The sequence below is a fragment of the Petromyzon marinus genome, chromosome 19 (assembly GCF_048934315.1).
Source record: "Petromyzon marinus isolate PM22_M1 ecotype Great Lakes invasive population chromosome 19, UKy_Petmar_22M1.pri1.0, whole genome shotgun sequence".
Lineage (NCBI taxonomy): Eukaryota > Metazoa > Chordata > Hyperoartia > Petromyzontiformes > Petromyzontidae > Petromyzon > Petromyzon marinus.
The window spans coordinates 3,662,401-3,686,324 of record NC_133685.1 but is presented as its reverse complement, the minus strand read 5'-3'; the positions used below and the strand labels follow the sequence as shown (position 1 = coordinate 3,686,324).

General features: G+C 53.9%; 1 protein-coding gene and 1 pseudogene across 2 annotated transcripts in view; one reads left to right on the top strand and one right to left on the bottom strand.

Annotated features, from left to right (window-relative positions):
• Positions 1-609: 609 nt before the first annotated feature.
• Positions 610-23,924, bottom strand: part of LOC116943789 (uncharacterized) — a 30,432-nt gene continuing 7,117 nt past the window's right edge. For both annotated transcript variants that reach the window (XM_076068088.1, XM_076068089.1), the window contains exons 2-3: positions 10,255-10,516; positions 610-7,720 (exon numbers count right to left, since the gene is read on the bottom strand). In XM_076068088.1, the coding sequence (XP_075924203.1) occupies positions 6,114-7,720; positions 10,255-10,516 (1,869 nt within the window). In that variant the 3' untranslated portion in view covers positions 610-6,113. The remainder of the gene's footprint in view (positions 7,721-10,254; positions 10,517-23,924) is intronic.
• LOC116943773 (huntingtin-interacting protein K pseudogene) lies at positions 15,604-16,059 on the top strand (annotated as a pseudogene).

The window sequence follows — 23,924 nt, the reverse complement described above, 5'->3', positions numbered from 1 at the left end:
ATTTGTTGCTGCTGGGTAGACATCGGTGGGAGTGCGGGGTGGGAGTGGGGGGTTTAAGTTATTATTTAAGAAACTTGCTCCATTGTTCCTTTAAACTACCGCGCCGCGAGGCAGAATCTATTATCACACCACGTGCGCATACTGCGTGCGCTCTACAGTATGTTGAATGTGTACGTTGAACTTCTTTCGAAACCGTACGTAGCCAACCGCGCTCATCCGAGGTGCGGGGAAAGGACAACGATTGAAAAACAAAAGCAGCTCTCAAGAAATGGGTTTGTCAATCGAGGTGATTTAAAAGTGCACAGCGCCAGTGGCTTCACAATATCGGAAGGGAAGAGCGTTCCAGACGGCCGCAGAAGCGCGTCTGAAAGCGCCGCGCGATGCGGTGACCGCCGCCGTTTCTGTTCTGATGGCCAGGAGCCAAAAGCCGCCGCTGCTGCGAGATGATCGTTTATGCTTCTTGACGAGATCAGCAAAGGTATTGTGGTTGATTTGTGGCGAGCACTGTGTGTGTGTGTAATGGGTGCGACCTCGTAATATTTATACATAGCATTTAAAAAAACCACGTGGGACCAACGCAAAACAACGAAACGTGCGCGCGTGCCCGTGTTGGGTTTCAACAAACAAAAAAGATGTTTTTAATATAATTATATAATCATAGACTTTCAGTAACATATTACACATTTGTTCCACAACATTATATTCCCGCTCAGAAGATGAATCGATGTACAATGGTGTCTACGTGTAAAAAAATATAATTTAGAGCGAGACAGACAGACCGACAGACGCTTCAACTAAACACATTTAACTTTAAAAAAACGTGGGGAAGAAGAAACGGAGTTATCATGTTCGTGTCTGTACAATTAATCGTAAAGCATTCTTATAGAATTATTGTCAGACCCCAGGGTGTCATCAGGTGTAGTCTCTAACTCTTCGTATCCTCCACCTGTCTACTTAGCCTATGTACAAGGGCCTTTGGCCGAAACGTCTATCTATGTAAAATAATGATTTGCCTTTAAGGGCTACAGTGTTATTGTCGAACGTGCCGAGGAGTTTGTTGTTGTTCATTCCTAAATCGGAAATTGCGGAAGCGCTTTACCAATCGCCATGAGGAGCGTGCAGCAGTCCGACGACTTGGTCTGGTGCTCGAACGGAGGAGGAGATGTTGGGCGAGCGCGAGGAACGTGGAGCGCGGAGGCGAGTGAACAAGAGGGGATGGGGATGGTGGGTCTGCAAGACCCCCATCGGGGGTCAGAGCGTGCACAGGGGCCGTCCATAAATGGCGTCACGCGATTTTAGACTATTTTTGACCCCCCCCCCCCCTCAAATATGACGTCACAAAGCTTTGCCCCCACCCCCCAAAACCATATTTCCATTTTGATAATAAAACATGCTTCAAATCTTTTAAACTATTGTCATTGTAGTGCGTATTTAATGTGGCGCTGCACTCTGATGTTGTAGGAGTGTTGTTATAAAAAACAAGTGTTGCTATAACAATTCTATATTTTTCTTGGTTCTTTCGGTAAAGTCACGTAGAAGGGTAATAATAAAATAATACAATTTTAACTAAAATTCTCACGACGTTTCGACTGCGACACAAGCAATCATATTCTTGGTTCTTTCGGTAAAGTCACGTATAGAAGGGATACAATAAAATAATAAAAATATAAAACAATACAATTCTCACGACGTTTCGACTGCGACACAAGCAATCACACCTTCGAGTGATTTGTTGCGTGTGTTGTTGACAATTTGTCATTGTGCACCGCTGCCAATGCAGTAGCATCGGCAGCATCGTCGGCATCGGCAGCATCACCTGAATCGTTTCGCTTGCTGTTTACACATTGAAGCCCAGCGTTGCAAGCCGCCTTTGATCATTTCTCGGAATCGATTGTCGCGCAGTTCATTTCCGTCGGCCGTCGTGAAGACGGGCGGGGCGGAGGGGGGGGATCTTTCTACTCGTCGGTGATATTATAGACGGATCGGGAACACGGACACGGTCAAAACGAATCGATATATCGGCGAAACTCCGCCCTTGCTGTCCGTACCTCGATCCCGGCTGCGTTCTCGGTGGTGAAGCGCGCACATTGGCCGTGGCTGCGCCAAGGCTGGTTGGGATTCCCCACCGCTGGAAATTCGTTTATCCAATAGTGTGGACACTTTTAATGAGTCTCGTCTTAAAACCACATCTTGGTAATTTAATTTATTCTTCATAGCTTCTCCGTCTCTTCTTGGCCTTATCCTTACTCTTGCAAGGCGCCTTAACAAATGTTAATTATTATTACTGGACAAGCTTTGGAACAACGCGTGGATCTGGGAGCCAGTGAAAGTTCAAATATATCTTCTCGATTGTTGATAAAAGTCAGTGGGACAGAGCAAAAGAACTGGTACCACCCTACCACGGTCGTAGCTAACCTCTAGGTTCCCAGTTCTGTATTCGGCCGACGATGAGATAGGGAACTGCTTTTGTAACCTCACCTCATTTCCAACGCAGATAAATAAGAAGCAAGTCTTCCTCGTGCGTGTTTCGTTTGTTGTCCTTTTCACCCCCCACTCCGGGACCTCCGATTAGCGCGGTTGGTTACGTTCGGTGCGAAAGATGTTCGACAGACATGAAGGTCGAGACTGGTGTCCGGGTGGAAGTCAAGGGAAGGGAGCGTGGCCCCCTAGACTCCTCGAGGATGGCCTCGCAGAGGAGATGGAACGGTGGGGGAGGCCTTCATTCAGCAGGGGAACTATCAAGGCTGACAACTGGCGACGATACAAAAATAACTGGTTATCGTGATGCCCTGCATCCGCTGGAGGCGCTATGTCGGCTGCAAGGCTACAACGGAGGAACCAAATGCTTCTGTGGGAGTTACGATCCGGATGGTGGCGTCGTCATATCGCGAAATGGGTTGGGGGAGGGGTGCGGGAAATCACGACCGACGTTTCGCTGTCCACTCCAGGCGGTCATTCACTGGGGCAACTTGCAGACAATTGTTACACAGCAACAGTTTCTGCATCATATTCTCTTATAATAAAACAATACATCTACAAACTCAACAATCCATCAATAACACCGTGGCCCGAAAAGTAAATACGTAAATAAAATCGTATAGTAGGCGACGTTTCGGGAAATGGTCCTCGTTCGGTAAGCAGAGGAGATGTAAAAACAGTCGCACAAATCTGGACAAATTTCATGACTGCTGCTCCTCATCATCCTCGTGGGCAACTGGCATGGAAGCGTTCAATCAAATCGCGGAGAGAAGTCACGTGACCACCCGAGGGTCCTGCGTGCTCCGTTGACCAATCATTGCTCAGCAGACGCCTAAACTCCATTCCATTTACCGTACCAGGTTGTGTGGTATGTTTGTGCACTGGTTATTTCGGTATTATCAAAAAAATCAGCAGACTACCTACTTGATCTCCTCTCTGTTTCAAAGAACAAATTTGACCTCAGGTCTTCGCTCATTTACCATCTTCACATTCCCTATTGCCGTACAAAAACCGGAGGAAAGGCCTTTGCAATTGATGCCCCCAGGGTCTGGAATGCTATTGCCAATAAACTGCAACTTGAATCACTACCTATGAGATCTTCACTTAAAAACTGCTCTGGAGGAGTTGTACACCCCTAGCTGCCACTGCTATTCAGTGGCCTAAAATATGGCTCTAGGTTTTGGTGTTACATGTTATTTATGTAGTTTATTGTTAAAAATTCGGTCACAGTCCCTATGATGACTGTTACATTGCATTTATGGCTTTTATTTTGGTGATTTCGAAAAAGTTTTTTTGGTTTGGCCATGTTTTTGTTTATTGTCGTACGGAGTTAGACTGATGTCCTTAATCTTAGTTGTATTGTGGTTGTTGTTGTTTGACTTGCATCCCACTGGGATTTTTGCACACAGCGTTGGTGTACGGTGCTATTTCAGGAATATTTTTATGTTTTTTCCTGGATTTTCTGTTTGCACAGTCACATAATCACTTTAAGATGTTTTCTTGTTCATGTTTTTTGGTTTTTGTTTGTTGCGGTTGCACCCGATTCAAGAGCCGATGGCTATGGAACTATGGAACTATATATTTTTTTTAAACGTACGAGTCGGGTGACTTTTACTCTTCGCTATTTTTTTAGTTTTTACAAAAAAAACGGGAAATGTGGCGGACCGCCATTTACGCGTGGCTTTGGACAGTTTGCGTGTCCCGCTTCGTAGCCGCCCGTGATTGGACAGAAACCCGTCACGTGTGGTTTATTCTGACGTAAAACTCATTCGCCGCCGCCGCCGCCTCCTAAGTGCATCGTTCGTTCGACAATTACTTCCTTCGACAATCGCAATGTTGTGTTGTTTATCCGTCTTGTCACTTGTTACCGTGCAACTTGTAGTCGACCACATACGGTGTAGCCGAGGTGTGGCAGTGCCGAGTGTCAACACTCCTCGTGTTACACAGCGCACCCAGTGCCGGATTATTCTCGTAGCACAAGTAGCTACACGTGTAGTAGCTACATTTGTAGTAGCGACGGGCCCTGCACTTTCAAGGGCCCCGCGCTAAACGCTTTCAAGCTATCAATTCCGCTTCAGTGATTCTGCATTTGCTCTATTACTATAGTACTAGATTTTTTTGCCCGTCCAAGGACAGGTGTGTGTTACAGTAAATCTGAAATATTCAATAGAAAAATTGTTCAGCTCATGATTATTAATGAGGGAGGGGGGGGGGGGAGGTGTGGCCCCATGTGGAGTGACGTCACCCGCTCATGGTTATTGGGGAGGGGTGCGGCGTGTGGAGTGACGTCACCCCTCATGGTTATTGTGGAGGGGTGCGGCGTGTGGAGTGACGTCACCCGCTCATGATTATTAATGAGGGGAGGGGTGCGCCATTTGGAGTGCGCGACCTTCTTGTGCGTTAGTGTAAATTTCCACGCGGGCATGAATATTAATGAAGGGGGGGGGGCTCTTTTGCAGTGACGTCAGGCACGAATGTAGCACTGTGCTGCGTATATTTATTTTTTACCGTCACTTTCTGTAAAGAAACGTCATGTTTGAAGCGACTTTGCATAATAAATTATTTAATTCAGCTTGACCTTCCTCTGCGTTAGTGTAAAAATCCACCCACTCATGAATATTAATGAGGGGGATGGGCCTCAAGTGGAGTGACGTCATGCGGTGGGGTGTGCATCATGTGGAGTGACGTCACGCGCGGGACGGACATACATTTCTGGGTGATTATAGTAGGTTATACCGACTTCAACTTTTATGAACGACTGGGTGTTTAAGGTTAGCGATTTGTCGTATTACCTGGCTGTATAACAAATGAAAAAAATAACAATTACTTTACTATGCAAGTAAAACTGTATGTGTTTTAATATTTGCGGGCTTTTTTTTATTTAGAGCCCCTTTAAATAACGTACGCTACAGGCCCCGCACTAGCTTAATCCAGCACCGAGCGTGGCGCTGGGTTTTCTCAGGGGTCCTCCCCCCGTCCTCCTCCACTCGCACCAAGCCAAAATCCTCATCAGAAATGCAAATTGCCCCAAATCGGCCCAATATAGCGGGGGGTACCCCCCTCTCCCTCTGCTGCCAATACGTCTCGAGACCTCGGCGAGGCCTGGGTAACCTCGTAACAAAAAACAAAGTGACCTCATTGTTCAACGTAACAACAACAACAGCAGCAACAACAAAAAAACATATTTGGCGACACTTGCTTTGCAAGTGATGTACAATCACTTTTAACATTCAATACATTCAATGCAAGCTCACCTATAACTTACAGGACCCTTGGTCAACCTACTTGCTTGGATGAAGACCCCCACTACCCCACCCCCCCTAGGGAGCCTCTCCTGTGTAAATCCCTGCCGCGAGACGCGTTCGAACACAACGAGCGATTTGGGATTTGGGGGAAACCCAAAACATCTCTCGGGCTGCGTCGCCAGGTCGGCCGACGACCGCCCCCGTGGCTCCCCCTGGCATGGTCCCAACGCGAACCTTCCCACTCGCCCGCCCACCCACCCGTGTTGACCGATCTCGTCCACCGAACCGCGGATCTAGCAAACGTTTGCCTGCCCGGGAGCAATGGACCCTCATCCTCCTCCTGCCGCCGCTGCTGCTGCTGGCTCCTGGCTCCTGGCTCCTCCTGGCTCCTCAGCTGCTCATGCGCGGCCACGCGAGAGGATGGAACGCGTCTTCGCTCAGCAGCAGACGGGCGAGCGTGTGGAGGAGTCGTGGGTACCAGTGAATTCCTTCTCCTCCCGCTCCCCGTGCGCTCTTGCTGCTGCTGCTGCTGTTGCCGCCGCCACCACCGCCGCCGCCGCCGCCGCGCGGTTGTATCCCGAGGCCCCGCACGAGCCGGTGGCCCGTGCGGAGCGGCGCGAAGGCGACGTGGGCCAGGTCGTGCGCCTCGACGGCCGCGTAGCACGACACCAGCAGGCCGTTGACGATCGCCGTGCCGTGGTGCGTGAGCGGCGCGTACGACCCCAACGCCTCCGCCCAACTCACGCGCGCCACGCGCACCGGGCGCAGCCGTAGCGTTCCGTCAGCGGCGCCGGCATCAGCGGCGGCCGATCCCGCAGCAGCGACGGCGGCGCTAGCGCCGGCGCCGTCATCGGAACAGGCGGCAACACTCGCAGTTGAATTAGCAGCCGAACCGACAGCACCGGCAGCGCCAGCGGCCAAACCTGCAGCTGAGCCAGCGGCAGCAGAACTAGCAACGGAACAAACAGCACTAGCATGAGTAACGCTGCCAGCGAAAGCGTTCGCAGCAGGACCAGCAGCTGAACCAGCAGCACTAGCAGCTGGACTAGAAGAACAAACGCCACCAGCAGCGGTGCCGGGAGCAAACGGAAAACAATGGGCGCCACCGGCAGTGATGCGTGTGGCACCGACAGAAATAGTCGAACTGGAGTTAGCAGCAGTCCCGGCAGAACGAGTGGCAATGTCAACAGCGCTAGCACAGCTGTAAGTACGAGCGGCACGAGCAGCACGAGCAGCAGCGCGATGAGAAATATAACAACAACAACCACCACCACCGCTTCTACTGCCATCATCACCACTTTCGGCAACGACACTACAACTACCACCCCCATTGCCACGACCATCACAGACACCAAGACTAGCAGCACCACCAACACCACCACTCTTGTGATCACCACTAGCGGCATCGCCACCAGTGCCACCACCACGTCCGCCAACAACACCAGCAGCACCACCACAACCAAAATTAAGGCTACCACCACCACCACCACTAACACCACCACTAACACCACCACCAACAACACCAGGAACATCAACACCGCCACCACCACCAACACCACCACCAGCACCACCACCACCAGCCCTACCAGCCCCACCACCACCAGCAGCAGCATCAGCAAGAGCACCCGCCAGCTCAAAGACGAACATGCCAGGCCGCACGCGGCTGGCAAAGAGGGCCACGGCGCGCTCCTCCGGGGCCCCACCGCCGCCGCCGCCGCCGGAGTCTCCGGGCGCGGCGAACACGAGGTGCGACGGGGTGACGAGGAGGCGGCCGCCGCCCTCCGTCTCCAGGGCGACGAAGCGGCGCCGCTGGCGGGGCTCGCGGTCGAGGAAGAGGAGGAGGTCGCTGTAGGCGGGCGTCGAGGCGGCGCCGCCGCTCGCCGCCAGCACGCGCTCGCCGGGCCGCAGGTCGCTCAGCCTCTTGGAGCCGCCGCCCTCCGTGAAGAGGCGCGAGTCGCCGGGGAAACAGCCGCCGCTCTTGGCCGCGATGGAGTTCTCTGCACGGGTGGGATGGAGGTAGAGATGCGGGGAGGGGGGGAGATGGAGAGGTAGGGAGATGGAGAGAGACAGGTAGAGAATGAGATAGAGGGATGAACAGAGAGATTGAGAGAGACAGACAGAGATTGAGATAGAGAGGTGAAGAGTGGGGATATGGATAGATGGAGAAAGAGAGAAAGATGGAGAGGGAGATTGAGATATGGAGATGGACAGAGACAGGTAGAGAATGAGATAGAGGGATGAAGAGAGGGGATATGAACAGATAGAGAGAGAGAAAGATAGAATGAGAGAGAGAGATGAAGGGATAGGGCGATGGAGGGAGACCGGTAGAGACGGAGATAGAGAGAGATGGAGGAGAGAATGAGATGGAGAGAGATGGTATTTGGTGATGCTGCTGATGCTGCTGCTACTGCATTGGCAGCGGTCCGCAAGCATACACACCGACAACAACAACTGAAGACATTCGTCAATAACCACTCTGGTCTTGCTCGACATTATGTTTTGTTGTTTACAGATGCGGTAGGTGATGCGTTACCAAAACAAAAACAACAAAAGGGGGGCTCTCAACACGGGTAAATTGCGTAACATGGACCACAGAGTCACCGAAACCTCACAACTTCAGCACTCTGGACAGCGCCGGTTGGGGAAGAAGTTGTGGGAGTGGGTGTCCCGATGTCACTCGCCACCGATGTTAGCCGCGGCCGAGGCTCTAACTCGGGTGACCGGGCGTGAGAGTGGTGCAGAGTGTCGAGAGACGTTGCGACAGCGCTCCAAAGTGACAACAGTGGCGATAGCGGCTACGGCAAGCGGAGCAAAATCGTCAATCGCACGCGGTACGGAAAGTCGCAGAAGGTTAAAACGCTCAACAGGGAACCAGAAGCGACACTTTTTTACACGAGTGGAAAAATCAAGCTTAGGTGACATTAAGTACGCGGAAATTAATTGTTGTATTCAAATGTTGAACCGTGGAGGGGGTGGAGGGGCAACAAACGACTTTAAAAGGAGATTATCCACTGCACACTTTGTGTTAATGCGAGTGATCGGGCATTCAGGGTTCAGGCCATTTGCTGCCCTACGGAGTATTGCGACGGTGCATCTCAGCGCTGAGCCAGTGATGGAAATTCCACATTCATATGGCAGGGGAAGGGGGTGGGGGGAGGGTGGAGGCGGGGCGAGGGTGGATCGTCGAACAACCACTATTGGCATCCGTACAACAACAAAGTTGTACTGTAGTCATTCTATCGACCACCCGAGAATGATGATGTGCCGAGTCAGCCCCAGCAATCAGCGTGTGGACTCGAAACCTTTGATTATTGTGCAGCATGGATGGAAGATTAACTACTTGTTATGCGTACAGTCCATGTACACACACACACGTGTGTGTACATGGACTGTACACACACGTGTGAGTGTGTGCGAGTGTCTTTGTGCGGCGCATTGGTTAGGGCCGCTGTGTTTGTGTAACCCGGTCATTCCAGTTCGATTCCGGTTCACGGCCAACACCGGTGACGATTATCTGAACCGGTCCAAGTCCTCCCTCCTCTAGGTCGACTCAGCCTCAATTGAGTATATCTGATGCGGTGTGTAAACATCTCCACTCGAGAGACAAAGGAGCTGGGGCGTTGTGCTGGCCACCCACCCCGTCGTGTGCCGTGCCGGCCTTCATAGGTGCTCGCGAACAGCACTTGCCCCAACAGCCTGTTGAAGGCTATACGGGGCATCTGTTTATTTGCGCTTGGGGCAGCGGTTAGAGCGCTGCGCTACGAACCCAGCGAGCCGAGTTCGATCCCCGCTAACGGCCAACATCAGTTGACGATTACCCGAACCGGTTTTGAGCCTCCCCCTAGGTCGACTCAGCCTCAAATGAGTACCTGGTGCAGAGTGTGTAATCATCGCCTATCGGGAGACAAAGGCGGCCGGCCGTTATACTGGTCACCCACTCCTTCGTGTGCCGTGCCTGATAACAATTTTGCATGTGAAGGCCACGGAGTTATATTCCTGCAACTCACATCAATCATGAGCGTGCTTCTGGAAAAATACGAATTAATTGTTTTTAATTAAATGAGATAAGGCACACAATGTCGCCTTCATCGCATATCCGTCTATACGCATAAAACATTAAGGTATTTATTTTATGGCTGTAACTTGTTTTAAGCGAGTCGGATATGCGAAGGAGACACGGCTTACTTATTTTGTTGTATTACTACTGTATAGTCTATCGCAGCACGTGAAGTAGGGCCATTGACCGAAACGTCGCCTAAGATATACAGTATATATACACACACGTGTGTTGTCCTTCCCCCACACCTCCGATTAGCGAGCTTGTCTACGTACGGTGCAAAAGAAGTTCGCCATACACACACGCACTCGTTTAATTGCAACGCCCACATACCCCCACAGAAATATTGTCATTGACAAAACGCCAAAAGTATTTTTCTTGTTCTTCTAAATACACGTGTTTTTTTTGTTCAATCGATTAACCGGTTCGACATCACGAACTACGAATAATTCGTCGCTCAGCAAACGCGCTCACCGGCTTTGACGGAGCAGTGCACGTGCGACTTGGACTCGTAGTAGACCCAGTCGAAGCCCGCCTCGGCCGCGAGGCGCGCCAGCATGCCGTACTTGGCGCGGTCGCGGTCCGACGTGGTGATGTCGAGGGCTCGGCCCTCGTAGTGCAGCGACTCGTCCGAGTGGTGGCCGTCCTCGTCCCAGCCCTCGGTCACGCGCAGCTTCACGCCGGGCCACGCGTTCATCACGGAGATGGCGAGCGAGTTGAGGCGGTCCTTGCAGCGCTGCGCACGAGCGAGCGAGCGAGCGGAGAGATAGAGACTTTTAAACAACTTTTATAGAGCGAGAGAGACAGAGACAGAGAGAGAGAGAGAGGAGTGAGTGAGTTGAGAGGGGAGAGACGGGGCAGAGAGAGGGACTGGAGTTAGAGTTCACAGAGAGACAGACGGAGAGAGAGGAGAGAGTGAGTTGAGAGGGGAGAGACGGAGCAGAGAGAGGGACTGGAGTTCACAGAGAAAGGTGGACGAAGGAGGGTGTGAGGGTTGCGTAGGTGGACAGAGTAGAGAGAGGCAGAGCGAGAGAGAAACAAGGAGATAGAAGAGTTGGGGAGAGAAATACAAGGGGGGTGGGAGGTAGGCGTAGAGAGAGAGATGGAGGAGAGCAGAGCGTTAAATCTTTTGTGAAATCTTTCATTTAAAAATGGGGGGGGGGGGCACTTAAAGCAAAGCATTGAAAAAAAACAAAAAAAACGAAATGATGAACAAAGCAACGTGCCGACTACACCGAGCATGCGAGCATCTTCTTGTTTCCTTTGATCGCAAAAAAATAGAGAGAGACAGATGGAGCGAGAGAAGAAGGAAAGAAGTCTACAGTGGAGGGGGGGACACGGGGAGACACGGAGAGACACGGGGAGACAGGAAATTGCGAGAGAGAAGGGAGATGGCAGTAGTGGGGATATGGAGGGGGTGAAATTACGAGACAAAGGGGCAGAGATGGAGCGGGCGGGAGATAGAGAGATACGGAGGAAAAGGATAAGTTATGCACGGGGAGAACGAGAGAAGGAGATAGAGAGAAAGGGACAGAGATAGACACGTGGAGAGGGAGAAATTGAGAGAAAATGAGAGAAGGGAGAGAAGGGGGAGCGATACACGGATAGACGGCGAGAGGGGAACTACAGGGAGGAGGAGGAGGGGGGAAGAGTGAGAGATATGGAGACCAACACGGAGAGACGGAAAGATAGGGAGACACGGGGACACACAGTCGGCGAGAGACGGAGATAGACAAGGGGGGGGGGGAGAGAGACTTTTGACTTTTAAACAACTTTTATTGCCGCCAGCAGAAACAGCACTGTAGGCGATTTCGATATGAAATACACAAAGTCACCGGCAAACAAATGAAAATAAACGCTACTAATCCACGCGCTGTGGCGCTAAAAGCACCGCGCACAACACGAAAGAAAAGTCACGTGGTTGTGGTGATCATCGCGCATGCCATTGGAGACAGAGACAGCATGGGAGAGGATAGACACGGGGAGACCAGAGGAGAGACGGGGAGAGAGGAGACAGGAGACGCGGGGAGAGAAACAGAGACACGGTGAGACAGGGATAGACGGAAAGACAGAGACGGAGATTATGAAGTTGAGACACACAACAGACATTGAGTTCACGTGCGCGCGCGTGTGTGTGTCTGTGTTAATTCATCAGTAGCCATATCTATCCACTGCTGTATTTATAATGAATGCATTAACGTCACCACCACGGCTCATGATGTTACGTAATACGCGATCCAAATATACGTGACTTATAATCCCCCCCGCCTCGCCCCCCCCCCTCTCCGCTCCGGTATTTAATTTCAATCGTTGCTATCGGCATCGCGTGACGAGAGATGAGGATCATTTCCATTCGAGACGGCGAGCAGTGCATCACCCTGCGCGAGAGAGCGCAACCCCCCCCCCCCCCCCCCCCCATCAGCTGTGCCAGATAGATTCACGCAAAATGGAACCTACTGACATGGCCATCACGAACCGACTGAGCCACTCTGCTCGTGAAAACGAATTTGTTTTTTCATGAATAAGGAAGCTACCGAGGCTGTGGATGCATGCGAATCAACGTGCGTGGCGATGCGGTCGAAATCGGTATTAAGCCGGTGGAGACGATGCCAGCTTTACATCCAGCACACAGTGGTTGCTCAGCTCTCCAAGGAGGGATGAGCGAGACAGGAGCGCGAGGAGCCACGCGTGGAGCCGGCACCAACCACTCTGCCCAAGCTCTTTATAGCCATCACTAATGATCACATCATCATCATTAGGAGCATCGTCACTAATGATCATGTCATCATTAGGAGTATCAGCACTTATGATCATATCATGTTCATTTAGGAGCATCATTACCACCGCCACAATCAGCAGCAATATCATCATCATCATCTACACCACCACCACTGTCATCATAATCAGCAGCAGCATCACCGGGGGAAGCGTGCGGACAGCAGCATCGTGACCACCATTATCACCACCAAAGACGAAGATCCCCCGTATAGCCTACAACAGACTGTTGGGGAAAGTGCTGCTAGCGAGCACCAATGAGGGCCACTGCGGGTGATCAACACCAAGTCCGGCCGCCTTTGTCTCCCCAGTGGCGATGATTTTTACACACCGCACCAGGTAGTCATTTGAGGCTGAGTCGACCTAGTGGAGGCCCAGGACCGGTCCAAATAATCGTCACCACCGGTGTTGGCCGTGAGCGGGAATCGAACTCGGGTCGCCAGGGTTCGTAGCGCAGCGCCCTAACCGCTGCGCTATCGCTCCCCACACGATTATTACTCCATTGTCACCACCACCACCCAAAGCTACTTATAGATCGAAGGGGTGAGTGGGTGCATGGGTGGTGATGGTGGTGGCGGCGGGGGTTAGGTGGGGGAGGGGGGTGCGATAGAACGAGGCCAAGGCCAGCGAGTGGCACTTTCCCCGAATATAAATATTTCCTAAGTAAATAATTAGAGAGACGACGACGAGGAGGATGAGGCAGAGGGAGGATCGAGTCGAGAGAGCGGCGTGTATATTTGCTCCGCAGCTGTCATCTCCTCATCTGCGCCCGGCGGCGAGGGATGAACCCTCCAGCGTCTTAATGACTCGTCCACCTTCCCCCCCCCGCCCCCGCCCCCCTCCCCGTCATCGCCCCCCCTCCCTCCCCCCTCACCCTTCTCGCGATTGCTAACTTTAGGTAGCGGCTTTGCTCACTCCTCGGGGTCCGAATAAAACTCAACGATTCTCCAGGCACGGGGTTGGTGTGAGGTGGGGGGGAGCTGAAATCGCGCGATGACAAATCAGCCGGTGATCATCTTCACGTTAGCAGACCTGAGCTCGTGGTGGAAATTCCACATTACTATGGCTGGGAGCGAGAATCCAACCCCCCCCCCCCCGCTCTGCGTCTCTCAATCGCTCTCTCCATCTTTCTCTACCTCTCTATCTCAATCTCTTTCGATCGCTCTCTCTCTTCCCCCGCCCCCACCTCCACCCCCATAGGACAACTTCCACCGTTGTTTTTTTTTCCTGCCACGCCGGGAGATGGAATCTAAGCGGCGATCCGGTTCCTGCGATTTCCCCCTCCAAATGTACAATCAGCACGTGCGTTACAATCAGCACGTGCGTTACAATCAGCACGTGTGTCACAATCAGCACGTGTGTTACAATCAGCACGTGTGTCACAATCAGCACGTGTGTCACAATCAGCACGTGTGTTACAATCAGCACGTGTGTCACAATCAGCACGTGTTCAGAGTAGTGGGCTGCTGTAAATGTCCACGTGACAAGCCCCTTGGTTGAGCTCTCATTCGCGGCCAGGTCGCTGCCGACATGAACAAAAGAGAGAGCTATATAGCTCAGCGGGCCTTAGGGGCCATCTACGGAGTAGGTACGCAAAAATCTGTCAAAACTTGACCGCCCCCCCCCCCTCCCTGTACGCACGCGGACTTTTTACAGCTCCCCCCCCCCACCTGCGTACGAACGCTTGACGCACCCCCCCCCCCCGAATCCTATAGAACTGCCGATATTTAATCCACGCAGACACGATCAAAGATTAATAATATGAACGTGTTTAAGCAAACAGATAGTCCACCGCCGGGCTATCTAACTCATTTGAAGGCCAATGTAGACAAATTATTATCGAGGCTTCACCCCCCCTCCTCCCCCGTTTCCTATGTGTACATTGTCAGTAGACCCCCCCCCCCCCCCATACGCAAGCTACGCATTTGGGTTATCCCCCCCACACCCCCTTCCATGCGTACGTACTGAATGGATGGTCCCTTACCTGGTAAAATAAACAATAGCTTAGTTTAGTTTTAAATCTACTGCTGGATGAAGGCAGGGAAACAGTGAAACAGTAATTGAGCGGCTGTCTGCGTGGGTCACGAGTGCCCCTCCGTAGTAAGGCAGACAAGGCCCCTTCACCGCACTGGCAGCTACCTACAGGCACTGCATCGACCAGCCTGGCGAAGTACGGTCTAAATGGGGCTCTCTTTGCGTGCGAGCTGGAATCACGGTCCGTCTCTTCTCATCTTCACGGCTTTTAGACCCCAGCAGCCGCGGCGTTGGCTGGGATCGGTGAAGGAGTGTGACGAGTTGAGAGTCGCCAGGAAGGACGCGGGACAGGAGACATTCTAAGAATAATTGTCACGCCATCGTGCACCGCAGAGCCACGGTCGCACGGTATTCGATCGCTCTCGATAAGAGAAGGCAAGAAGGAGAGAACGAGAGAGAGAGAGAGAGAGGGGGACGGGAGAGGAACTTACTCAGAGGCGACAGGAGGAGGAACCTCAGACAAAGCGGGCAAGGCAGCAGCAGCCACACGGTGAGCCGGCGTCAAATCCCGCCACTACCACCCCCCGCCCCAAGGTCTGCGGTCCTCTACCTATGAAGGTGTCATTGGCTTTGATCTACCAAGACAACTACGGTGCTCCCCCCAACCGCTTCAGAACAGCAACCGGTCGCTGCTGCGCCCACAACAATTCAAGACGACCCCCCACATAGTGCCACTGCGGCCCCCGCCACACGAAGCAGACAGCGGGACCACCGCATCGCGAGCAGCCCTGCACCGTCCTAGGCCCCGCTTCTCCGGCGGTGTTAGTCTCGGCTGCTCTGCCGAAGCCATCGCGTGGCTCCCGCAAGACTTGAAACTTGGACGTGTGATTTGCGCAGACTTGCCATGGGCTAGGGGAGGGAGTGGAGGTAGAGAGGGAGGGAGTGGAGGTAGGGAGGGCAGGTGGGGAGGGAAAGAGGGGGACCGAGAGAATCATGTAAATAAAGGAGGGAGCTAAGGATAAGGGAGAGAGGGAGGGATGGAGAGAGGGTCTCGGCGCGAGCTCGATGGGCAGCATGGCGGAGGGCGAGGCGGACCTGGAGTCGTACGCGGAGGAGAACTGTCACGACGAGAAGCCCCGCAAGCACGTGGACAGCGGCGACCTTGAGTAGGTCACCGACTACGCCGAGGACAAGGAGATCTCGGCGTCCAGCCTCGAGAGCGCCATGTCAGTGATCGGTGACAGGCGATCCAGGGAACAGACCGCCAAGCAACAGAGAGAGAGAATGAACTGGCCAAGGTTACCATCAGGAAAGAAGATGTAGAAGTAATCATGAACGAAATGGAGATTGGGCGGACAGCTTGTTGCCCTTACCAACTGAAGACCTGGATCAGACAACTTTGCTGTTTTTACTGCTGCGATAACCAACGATTGACTTCTGCCTGACCAAAACGATGTACAACTCTGTCGCTTACACGTGCCCTCTGAATAATAATAATAAAAGTGTTTTGTACACAACGTGAGGATTAAAAAAAAAGATAATGGAAGGGAGGGAGGGAGGAGAGGGAGGGAGGGAGGGAGGAGAGGGGAGGGAGGGAGGAAGGAGAGGATAGAGAGTGTTTACACGCGTGGGAGAGAAACAGGAGCGCCCGCGTAACCCCCCCCCCCCCCCACGCGTGCGAAGGGCGGCCAACGTCCCCTCTCTCGTACAGGTGGAACAGACGGAGGAGGTACAACGCGGTTTTTGTTTTTGCTGTGCTCCCTCCCCGACGCCCACGGGAAGGGGGGAATTTCACACCATTTGTGTGCGGTGGTCCACCAACCCCTCGCTGCTACAGCTGCTGCTGCTGCCTCCACACGGCGCTGGATGACAAAGCACCTGCCACGTGCAGCGTGCGGCCACCCGTCCGTATTTGACCGTCGCTACTCGCAGCACGTGGACGCTGTCCACCAGCGAATCATTTCCCTGTCGAGCCAGTGAGACATGACTAAGCAATGATGTAACGCTCTCTGTATGTTGAGCTTCGATCGCACCCGACCGTTGCTAATCGGAGGCGCGGGGCGAAGGCGAACAAACCAAAACGCATGCGACAAATAAAAAACCCACGGTTCCTAAGAAATGGCCTTGCGAGTCGAGACGATTCAAAAGCGCGCAGAGCTCCCGGCGGCCCCCTCGCACATCGCAAGGAAGAATCCGTTTCCAGAGGGGCCGTAGAAGCGCGCCCGAAAGGAAAGCGGATTTTTTTGGCCGTCCATAAATGACGTCACGCGATTTTTGACGATTTTTACCCCCCCCCCCCCCGTCGTCACACGGCGTCACAAAAAGTCAGACGCCCCCCTCAAATATGACGTCACAAAGCTCTGCCCCCCTCCCCCACCCAAAAAAATATAAAACATGCTTCAAATCGCTTTAAACTATTGTCATTGTAGTGCGTATTTAATGTGGCGCTGCACTCTGATGTTGTAGGAGAAAACTTTTATTTAAAAGTCTATTTAATTAAGCAGAACGTGTTGTTTATATTTAAAGTTGCGCATTTTTATGTGACGTCACATTTCTCAAGCCCCCCCCCCCTCGTCACACATCGTCACAAATGTCTGACCCCGCCCCCCCCCCCCAATAGGTGCGTGACGTCATTTATGGACGGCCCCTTTGACGCTGCGGCCACCGCCGTCTCTGCTCGATGGCTCGCGACCAGAAAGCCGCCACCGCCGCTGACTCTGCTCTGACGAGGGTTTCCACGCTGTGTCATTGACGAGGGTTTCACGCTGCGTCATCACTGACGAGGGTTTCACGCTGTGTCATTGACGAGGGTTTCACGCTGCGTCATCACTGACGAGGGTTTCACGCTGTGTCATTGACGAGGGTTTCACGCTGCGTCATCACTGACGAGGGTTTCACGCTGTGTCATTGACGAGGGTTTCACGCTGCGTCATCACTGACGAGGGTTTCACGCTGCGTCATCACTGACGAGGGTTTCACGCTGCGTCATCACTGACGAGGGTTTCACGCTGCGTCATCACTGACGAGGGTTTCACGCTGCGTCATCACTGACGAGGGTTTCACGCTGCGTCATCACTGACGAGGGTTTCACGCTGCGTCATCACTGACGAGGGTTTCACGCTGCGTCATCACTGACGAGGGTTTCACGCTGCGTCATCACTGACGAGGGTTTCACGCTGCGTCATCACTGACGAGGGTTTCACGCTGCGTCATCACTGACGAGGGTTTCACGCTGCGTCATCACTGACGAGGGCTTCACGCTGCGTCATCACTGACGAGGGTTTCACGCTGCGTCATCACTGACGAGGGTTTCATGCTGCGTCATCACTGACGAGGGTTTCACGCTGCGTCATCACTGACGAGGGTTTCACGCTGCGTCATCACTGACGAGGGTTTCACGCTGCGTCATCACTGACGAGGGTTTCACGCTGCGTCATCACTGACGAGGGTTTCACGCTGCGTCATCACTGACGAGGGTTTCACGCTGCGTCATCACTGACGAGGGTTTCACGCTGCGTCATCACTGACGAGGGTTTCATGCTGCGTCATCACTGACGAGGGTTTCACGCTGCGTCATCACTGACGAGGGTTTCACGCTGCGTCATCACTGACGAGGGTTTCACGCTGCGTCATCACTGACGAGGGTTTCACGCTGCGTCATCACTGACGAGGGTTTCACGCTGCGTCATCACTGACGAGGGCTTCCACGCTGCGTCATCACTGACGAGGGTTTCACGCTGTGTCATTGACGAGGGTTTCACGCTGCGTCATCACTGACGAGGGTTTCACGCTGCGTCATCACTGACGAGGGTTTCACGCTGCGTCATCACTGACGAGGGTTTCACGCTGCGTCATCACTGACGAGGGTTTCACGCTGCGTCATCACTGACGAGGGTTTCACGCTGCGTCATCACTTGACGAGGGTTTCACGCTGCGTCATCACTGACGAGGGTTTCACGCTGCGTCATCACTGACGAGGGCTTCACGCTGCGTCATCACTGACGAGGGCTTCACGCTGCGTCATCACTGACGAGGGTTTCACGCTGCGTCATCACTGACGAGGGTTTCATGCTGCGTCATCACTGACGAGGGTTTCATGCTGCGTCATCACTGACGAGGGTTTCACGCTGCGTCATCACTGACGAGGGCTTCACGCTGCGTCATCACTGACGAGGGTTCACGCTGCGTCATCACTGACGAGGGTTTCACGCTGCGTCATCACTGACGAGGGCCTCACGCTGCGTCATCACTGACGAGGGTTTCACGCTGCGTCATCACTGACGAGGGTTTCACGCTGCGTCATCACTGACGAGGGTTTCACGCTGCGTCATCACTGACGAGGGTTTCATGCTGCGTCATCACTGACGAGGGTTTCACGCTGCGTCATCATTGACGAGGGCTTCACGCTGCGTCATCACTGACGAGGGTTTCACGCTGCGTCATCACTGACGAGGGCTTCACGCTGCGTCATCACTGACGAGGGTTTCACGCTGCGTCATCACTGACGAGGGCTTCACGCTGCGTCATCACTGACGAGGGTTTCACGCTGCGTCATCACTGACGAGGGCTTCACGCTGCGTCATCATTGACGAGGGTTTCACGCTGCGTCATCACTGACGAGGGTTTCACGCTGCGTCATCACTGACGAGGGTTTCACGCTGCGTCATCACTGACGAGGGTTTCACGCTGCGTCATCACTGACGAGGGTTTCACGCTGCGTCATCACTGACGAGGGTTTCACGCTGCGTCATCACTGACGAGGGTTTCACGCTGCGTCATCACTGACGAGGGTTTCACGCTGCGTCATCACTGACGAGGGTTCACGCTGCGTCATCACTGACGAGGGCTTCACGCTGCGTCATCACTGACGAGGGGTTCACGCTGCGTCATCACTGACGAGGGGTTCACGCTGCGTCATCATTGACGAGGGTTTCACGCTGCGTCATCACTGACGAGGGTTTCACGCTGCGTCATCACTGACGAGGGTTTCACGCTGCGTCATCACTGACGAGGGTTCACGCTGCGTCATCACTGACGAGGGCTTCACGCTGCGTCATCACTGACGAGGGTTTCACGCTGCGTCATCACTGACGAGGGCTTCACGCTGTGTCGTCACTGACGAGGGTTTCACGCTGCGTCATCACTGACGAGGGGTTTCACGCTGTGTCGTCACTGACGAGGGTTTCACGCTGCGTCATCACTGACGAGGGCTTCACGCTGTGTCGTCACTGACGAGGGTTTCACGCTGTGTCGTCACTGACGAGGGGTTCACGCTGTGTCGTCACTGACGAGGGTTTCACGCTGCGTCATCACTGACGAGGGTTTCACGCTGCGTCATCACTGACGAGGGTTTCACGCTGCGTCATCATTGACGAGGGTTTCACGCTGCGTCATCACTGACGAGGGCTTCACGCTGCGTCATCATTGACGAGGGTTTCACGCTGCGTCATCACTGACGAGGGTTTCACGCTGCGTCCTCACTGACGAGGGTTTCACGCTGCGTCATCACTGACGAGGGTTTCACGCTGCGTCATCACTGACGAGGGTTTCACGCTGCGTCACTGACGAGGGTTTCACGCTGCGTCATCACTGACGAGGGTTTCACGCTGCGTCATCACTGACGAGGGTTTCACGCTGCGTCATCCACTGACGAGGGGTTCACGCTGCGTCATCACTGACGAGGGGTTCACGCTGCGTCATCACTGACGAGGGTTTCACGCTGCGTCATCACTGACGAGGGTTTCACGCTGCGTCATCACTGACGAGGGTTCACGCTGCGTCATCACTGACGAGGGTTTCACGCTGCGTCATCACTGACGAGGGTTTCACGCTGCGTCATCACTGACGAGGGCTTCACGCTGCGTCATCACTGACGAGGGCTTCACGCTGTGTCGTCACTGACGAGGGTTCACGCTGTGTCGTCACTGACGAGGGTTTCACGCTGCGTCATCACTGACGAGGGTTTCACGCTGTGTCATCACTGACGAGGGTTTCACGCTGTGTCGTCACTGACGAGGGGTTCACGCTGTGTCGTCACTGACGAGGGTTTCACGCTGCGTCATCACTGACGAGGGCTTCACGCTGTGTCGTCACTGACGAGGGTTTCACGCTGTGTCGTCATCACTGACGAGGGTTTCCACCGTGGCGATTGCCCCAGATGCACGCACGCACGGACGACGACGACGACGACGACGACGACGACGACGACGACGACGACGACGACGGCCGCTCCTCCCATCGCGGAGTTGCCGGTGCCGCGAGGGAGAGGCGAGGTTCTTCGTCTCGGCAGCTGCTCGGGCTGTTTAGAAGGAGCGAGGACGAACACCTTCACACGCGAGCGGCGAGGAGCTGGCGTGTACGCAGGCGGTTGAACTGCACGCGGCGTGGGGGGGGGGGGTGCACGTGACAGAAAAAGGGGGGGGGCCAGGCGCCGGGCTAACGAAGAGGAGGGAAGTGCCCCCCCCCCCACCCCCTCACAATTTAATTTATTTATTCGTTCAAGTTCAGTGTTGTAAAGAGCACAACACTGAACTTGAAAAGGAACGTTCAGAGGCGCGGGGACTCAATTACAGAGAGAGGGTGGAGCGGTGGGGGGAGGGGGAGTCTTCAGATTCCGACAGAAGCAATGCCGATGTACGGCGCAGTGGAAGGGAGGGGAGGGAGGTGGGTGGGAGGGTGGGTGGAGTGGGGAGGGGAGGGGAGGAATTCCAGGTGAGCAGAGCTGCGATGATGACGATGATGAGGATGATTGCGATGGATGACGAGGAGGATGAGGTTGCCAGGCGGAAACGTGCGGATTGGACGACCGAAGGTGAATGTCATTTGCTGCGCAGGACTCCATGGAAACCACGACCCTGAGCCACGTGCAGCAGTCCGAGTTGCCCCGCTGTCATGAGCTCACTAAGATCTGAAGGTTATTCAATCGCATGCCCCCGACGATAAGCCAAGAAGACGAAGAAGTAGACGAAGACGAAGATTAAATGAATGAAGACGTGAACCAACTTCTAAATGGAGGGCAAAAGAGACACTGCCTCCTTAATTTATCAGTGGAATCTCCAATTATACCGGAGGTCCGTGAACAACTGGGACGCGAAAGATGCCGAACACGCAGAACAAACAAGCTGTGGCTACACAGGGACACCGATGATCCCCCCCACCCCTCCCTCCCACCTCCCTCCCACCTCCCTCCCACCTACCTCCCTCCCACCTCCCCCCTCCCACCTCCCCCCCTCCCACCTCCCTCCCACCTCCCCCCTCCCTCCCTCCCACCTCCCCCCTCCCGCCTCCCTCCCACCTCCCTCCCACCTCTCTCCCACCTCACTCCCACCTCCCTCCCGCCTCCCACCTCCCTCTCACCTCCCCCCCTCCCACCTCCCCCCCCTCCCCCCTCCCACCTCCCCTCCCACCCCCCTCCCACCTCCCTCCCTCCCACCTCCCTCCCTCCCTCCCACCTCCCTCCCTCCTACCTCCCTCCCTCCCACCTCCCTCCCACCTCCCACCTCCCTCCCACCTCCCTCCCACCTCCCTCCCACCTCCCACCTCCCTCCCACCTCCCACCTCCCTCCCACCTCCCCCCGCTCCCACCTCCCTCCCTCCCTCCCACCTCCCCCCCTCCCACCTCCCCCTCCCACCTCCCTCCCTCCCTCCCACCTCCCTCCCTCCCTCCCACCTTCCTCCCTCCCTCCCACCTCCCTCCCACCTCCCTCCCTCCCCCCCTCCCTCCCACCTCCCCCCTCCCTCCCGCCTCCCTCCCACCTCCCTCTCACCTCCCTCCCACGCCTCTCGCGGAGACCGATCGCCTCGATCTTTCGCCCATTGAGAGAGGGGAAGTGATTGGGAAAGAGAGAAGATTTGAAGAAGCGTGGTGCCCAGTTTAACCACCCGGCCGGCTCTCGCGACAAACGTTATCCATAAGGTTGTTGTTGTTGTGTTTTTGCAGTTAGATCGCGTCAATAAATGTGTCGTTAAACCCGCCACTACCCGACACAGCCAATTAGTAATGGTTTATCACGTAAACAAAAAAAAAACATGACAACTCGTTACTGGTATAGCACACCGGTTGTGTGTTGGAGAGTAAACCCACTGCAACATTTACAGTTCGAGCCCCGAGACGTTTCGCCGGCAAATTGCAACAAGCAGCAGCAGCATAAGCAGGCGACAGAGAGTTGCGGATAAATGTGATGTCATCACTTGTGAGCCAATCAGGTACGATGGCCAGAGGAGTCCCAATGTGGACCCAATCATTCGCATCATATTACACACATCGATATATATACACACACACAGCGATTCCACGATTTATGTCCTCTCCCCCCCCCCCCTCCCCCGTTACGTTGTTTCGTCAATACGTCGTCACGTTATTATTACCACCGCTGCCTTATTTGTTAAGCCTCAACCCCACACTTACGTCGCTGACAGCAGCAGCAGCAACATCATCTGTCTCGTTATCCGTCGCCGCCTTCACCTCCACCACCCACCACCACTCCTGCCCTGTAACTCGCTTTGGATTTACGTCGTTTCGAATATTCGTCGTCGCGCCTTTCAGCAACGCTTCCCTAACATAAACCGGGGTATTACTGTGAATAGCAGCAAGGCAGCAAAGATCCCCGTGTAGCCTTAACAGAATGTTGGGGCAAGTGCTGTTAGCGAGCACCTACGAAGGCCGGAACGGCACACGAGGGGGTGGGTGGCCAGCACCACGCCCGTACCACCTTTGTCACCGGCGTTGGCCATGAGCGGGAATCGAACTCGGGTTGCCGGGTTCATAGTGCAGCGTAGCGCTAATCCACTACACTACCGCTCCCCACTTGTATATATAGCAACACACATATATACACACACACCGTTCACAAAGTCTCGTCGGCAATAGAATTATTGAATGATTTGGAGGTGAACCAATCACGTGCTTAGCCAGACTCTAAGGACAGTTTCAGCCAGATCCAGGAGAAATTCTCGAACAGACGAACGGATTCGCGACGGAACGGTGTTTGACGCGGTGGAATTGATGCGGTCCATTCGAGGTCCTGATCATAAATCACAATCACGGAAATGTTCAACACCTATGATGTGTATCGATCATTTCTCGAGCGCTTTAATCAAGTAATTTACGGCGAACACTCTCAACAATCAGTTTGTCCACCGATGTCAGTGCCTTCACTCATCGTCATCATCATCGTCATCCTCATTCTTCAGTGACGTCACTGTGAGGTAGCCCCCCCTCCCACCTCCCTCGTGAGATGCCAGACGAAATTTGATGCATGGAGATGCAGTGGAATGAGAGGTGTTGACAAGAGATAGATAGAGATGGAGTGGGATGAGAGATGTAGACAAGACAGAGGTGGAGTGTGATGAGAGATATACAGATGAAACAGCGAAGCAGTGGAATGAGAGAAGTA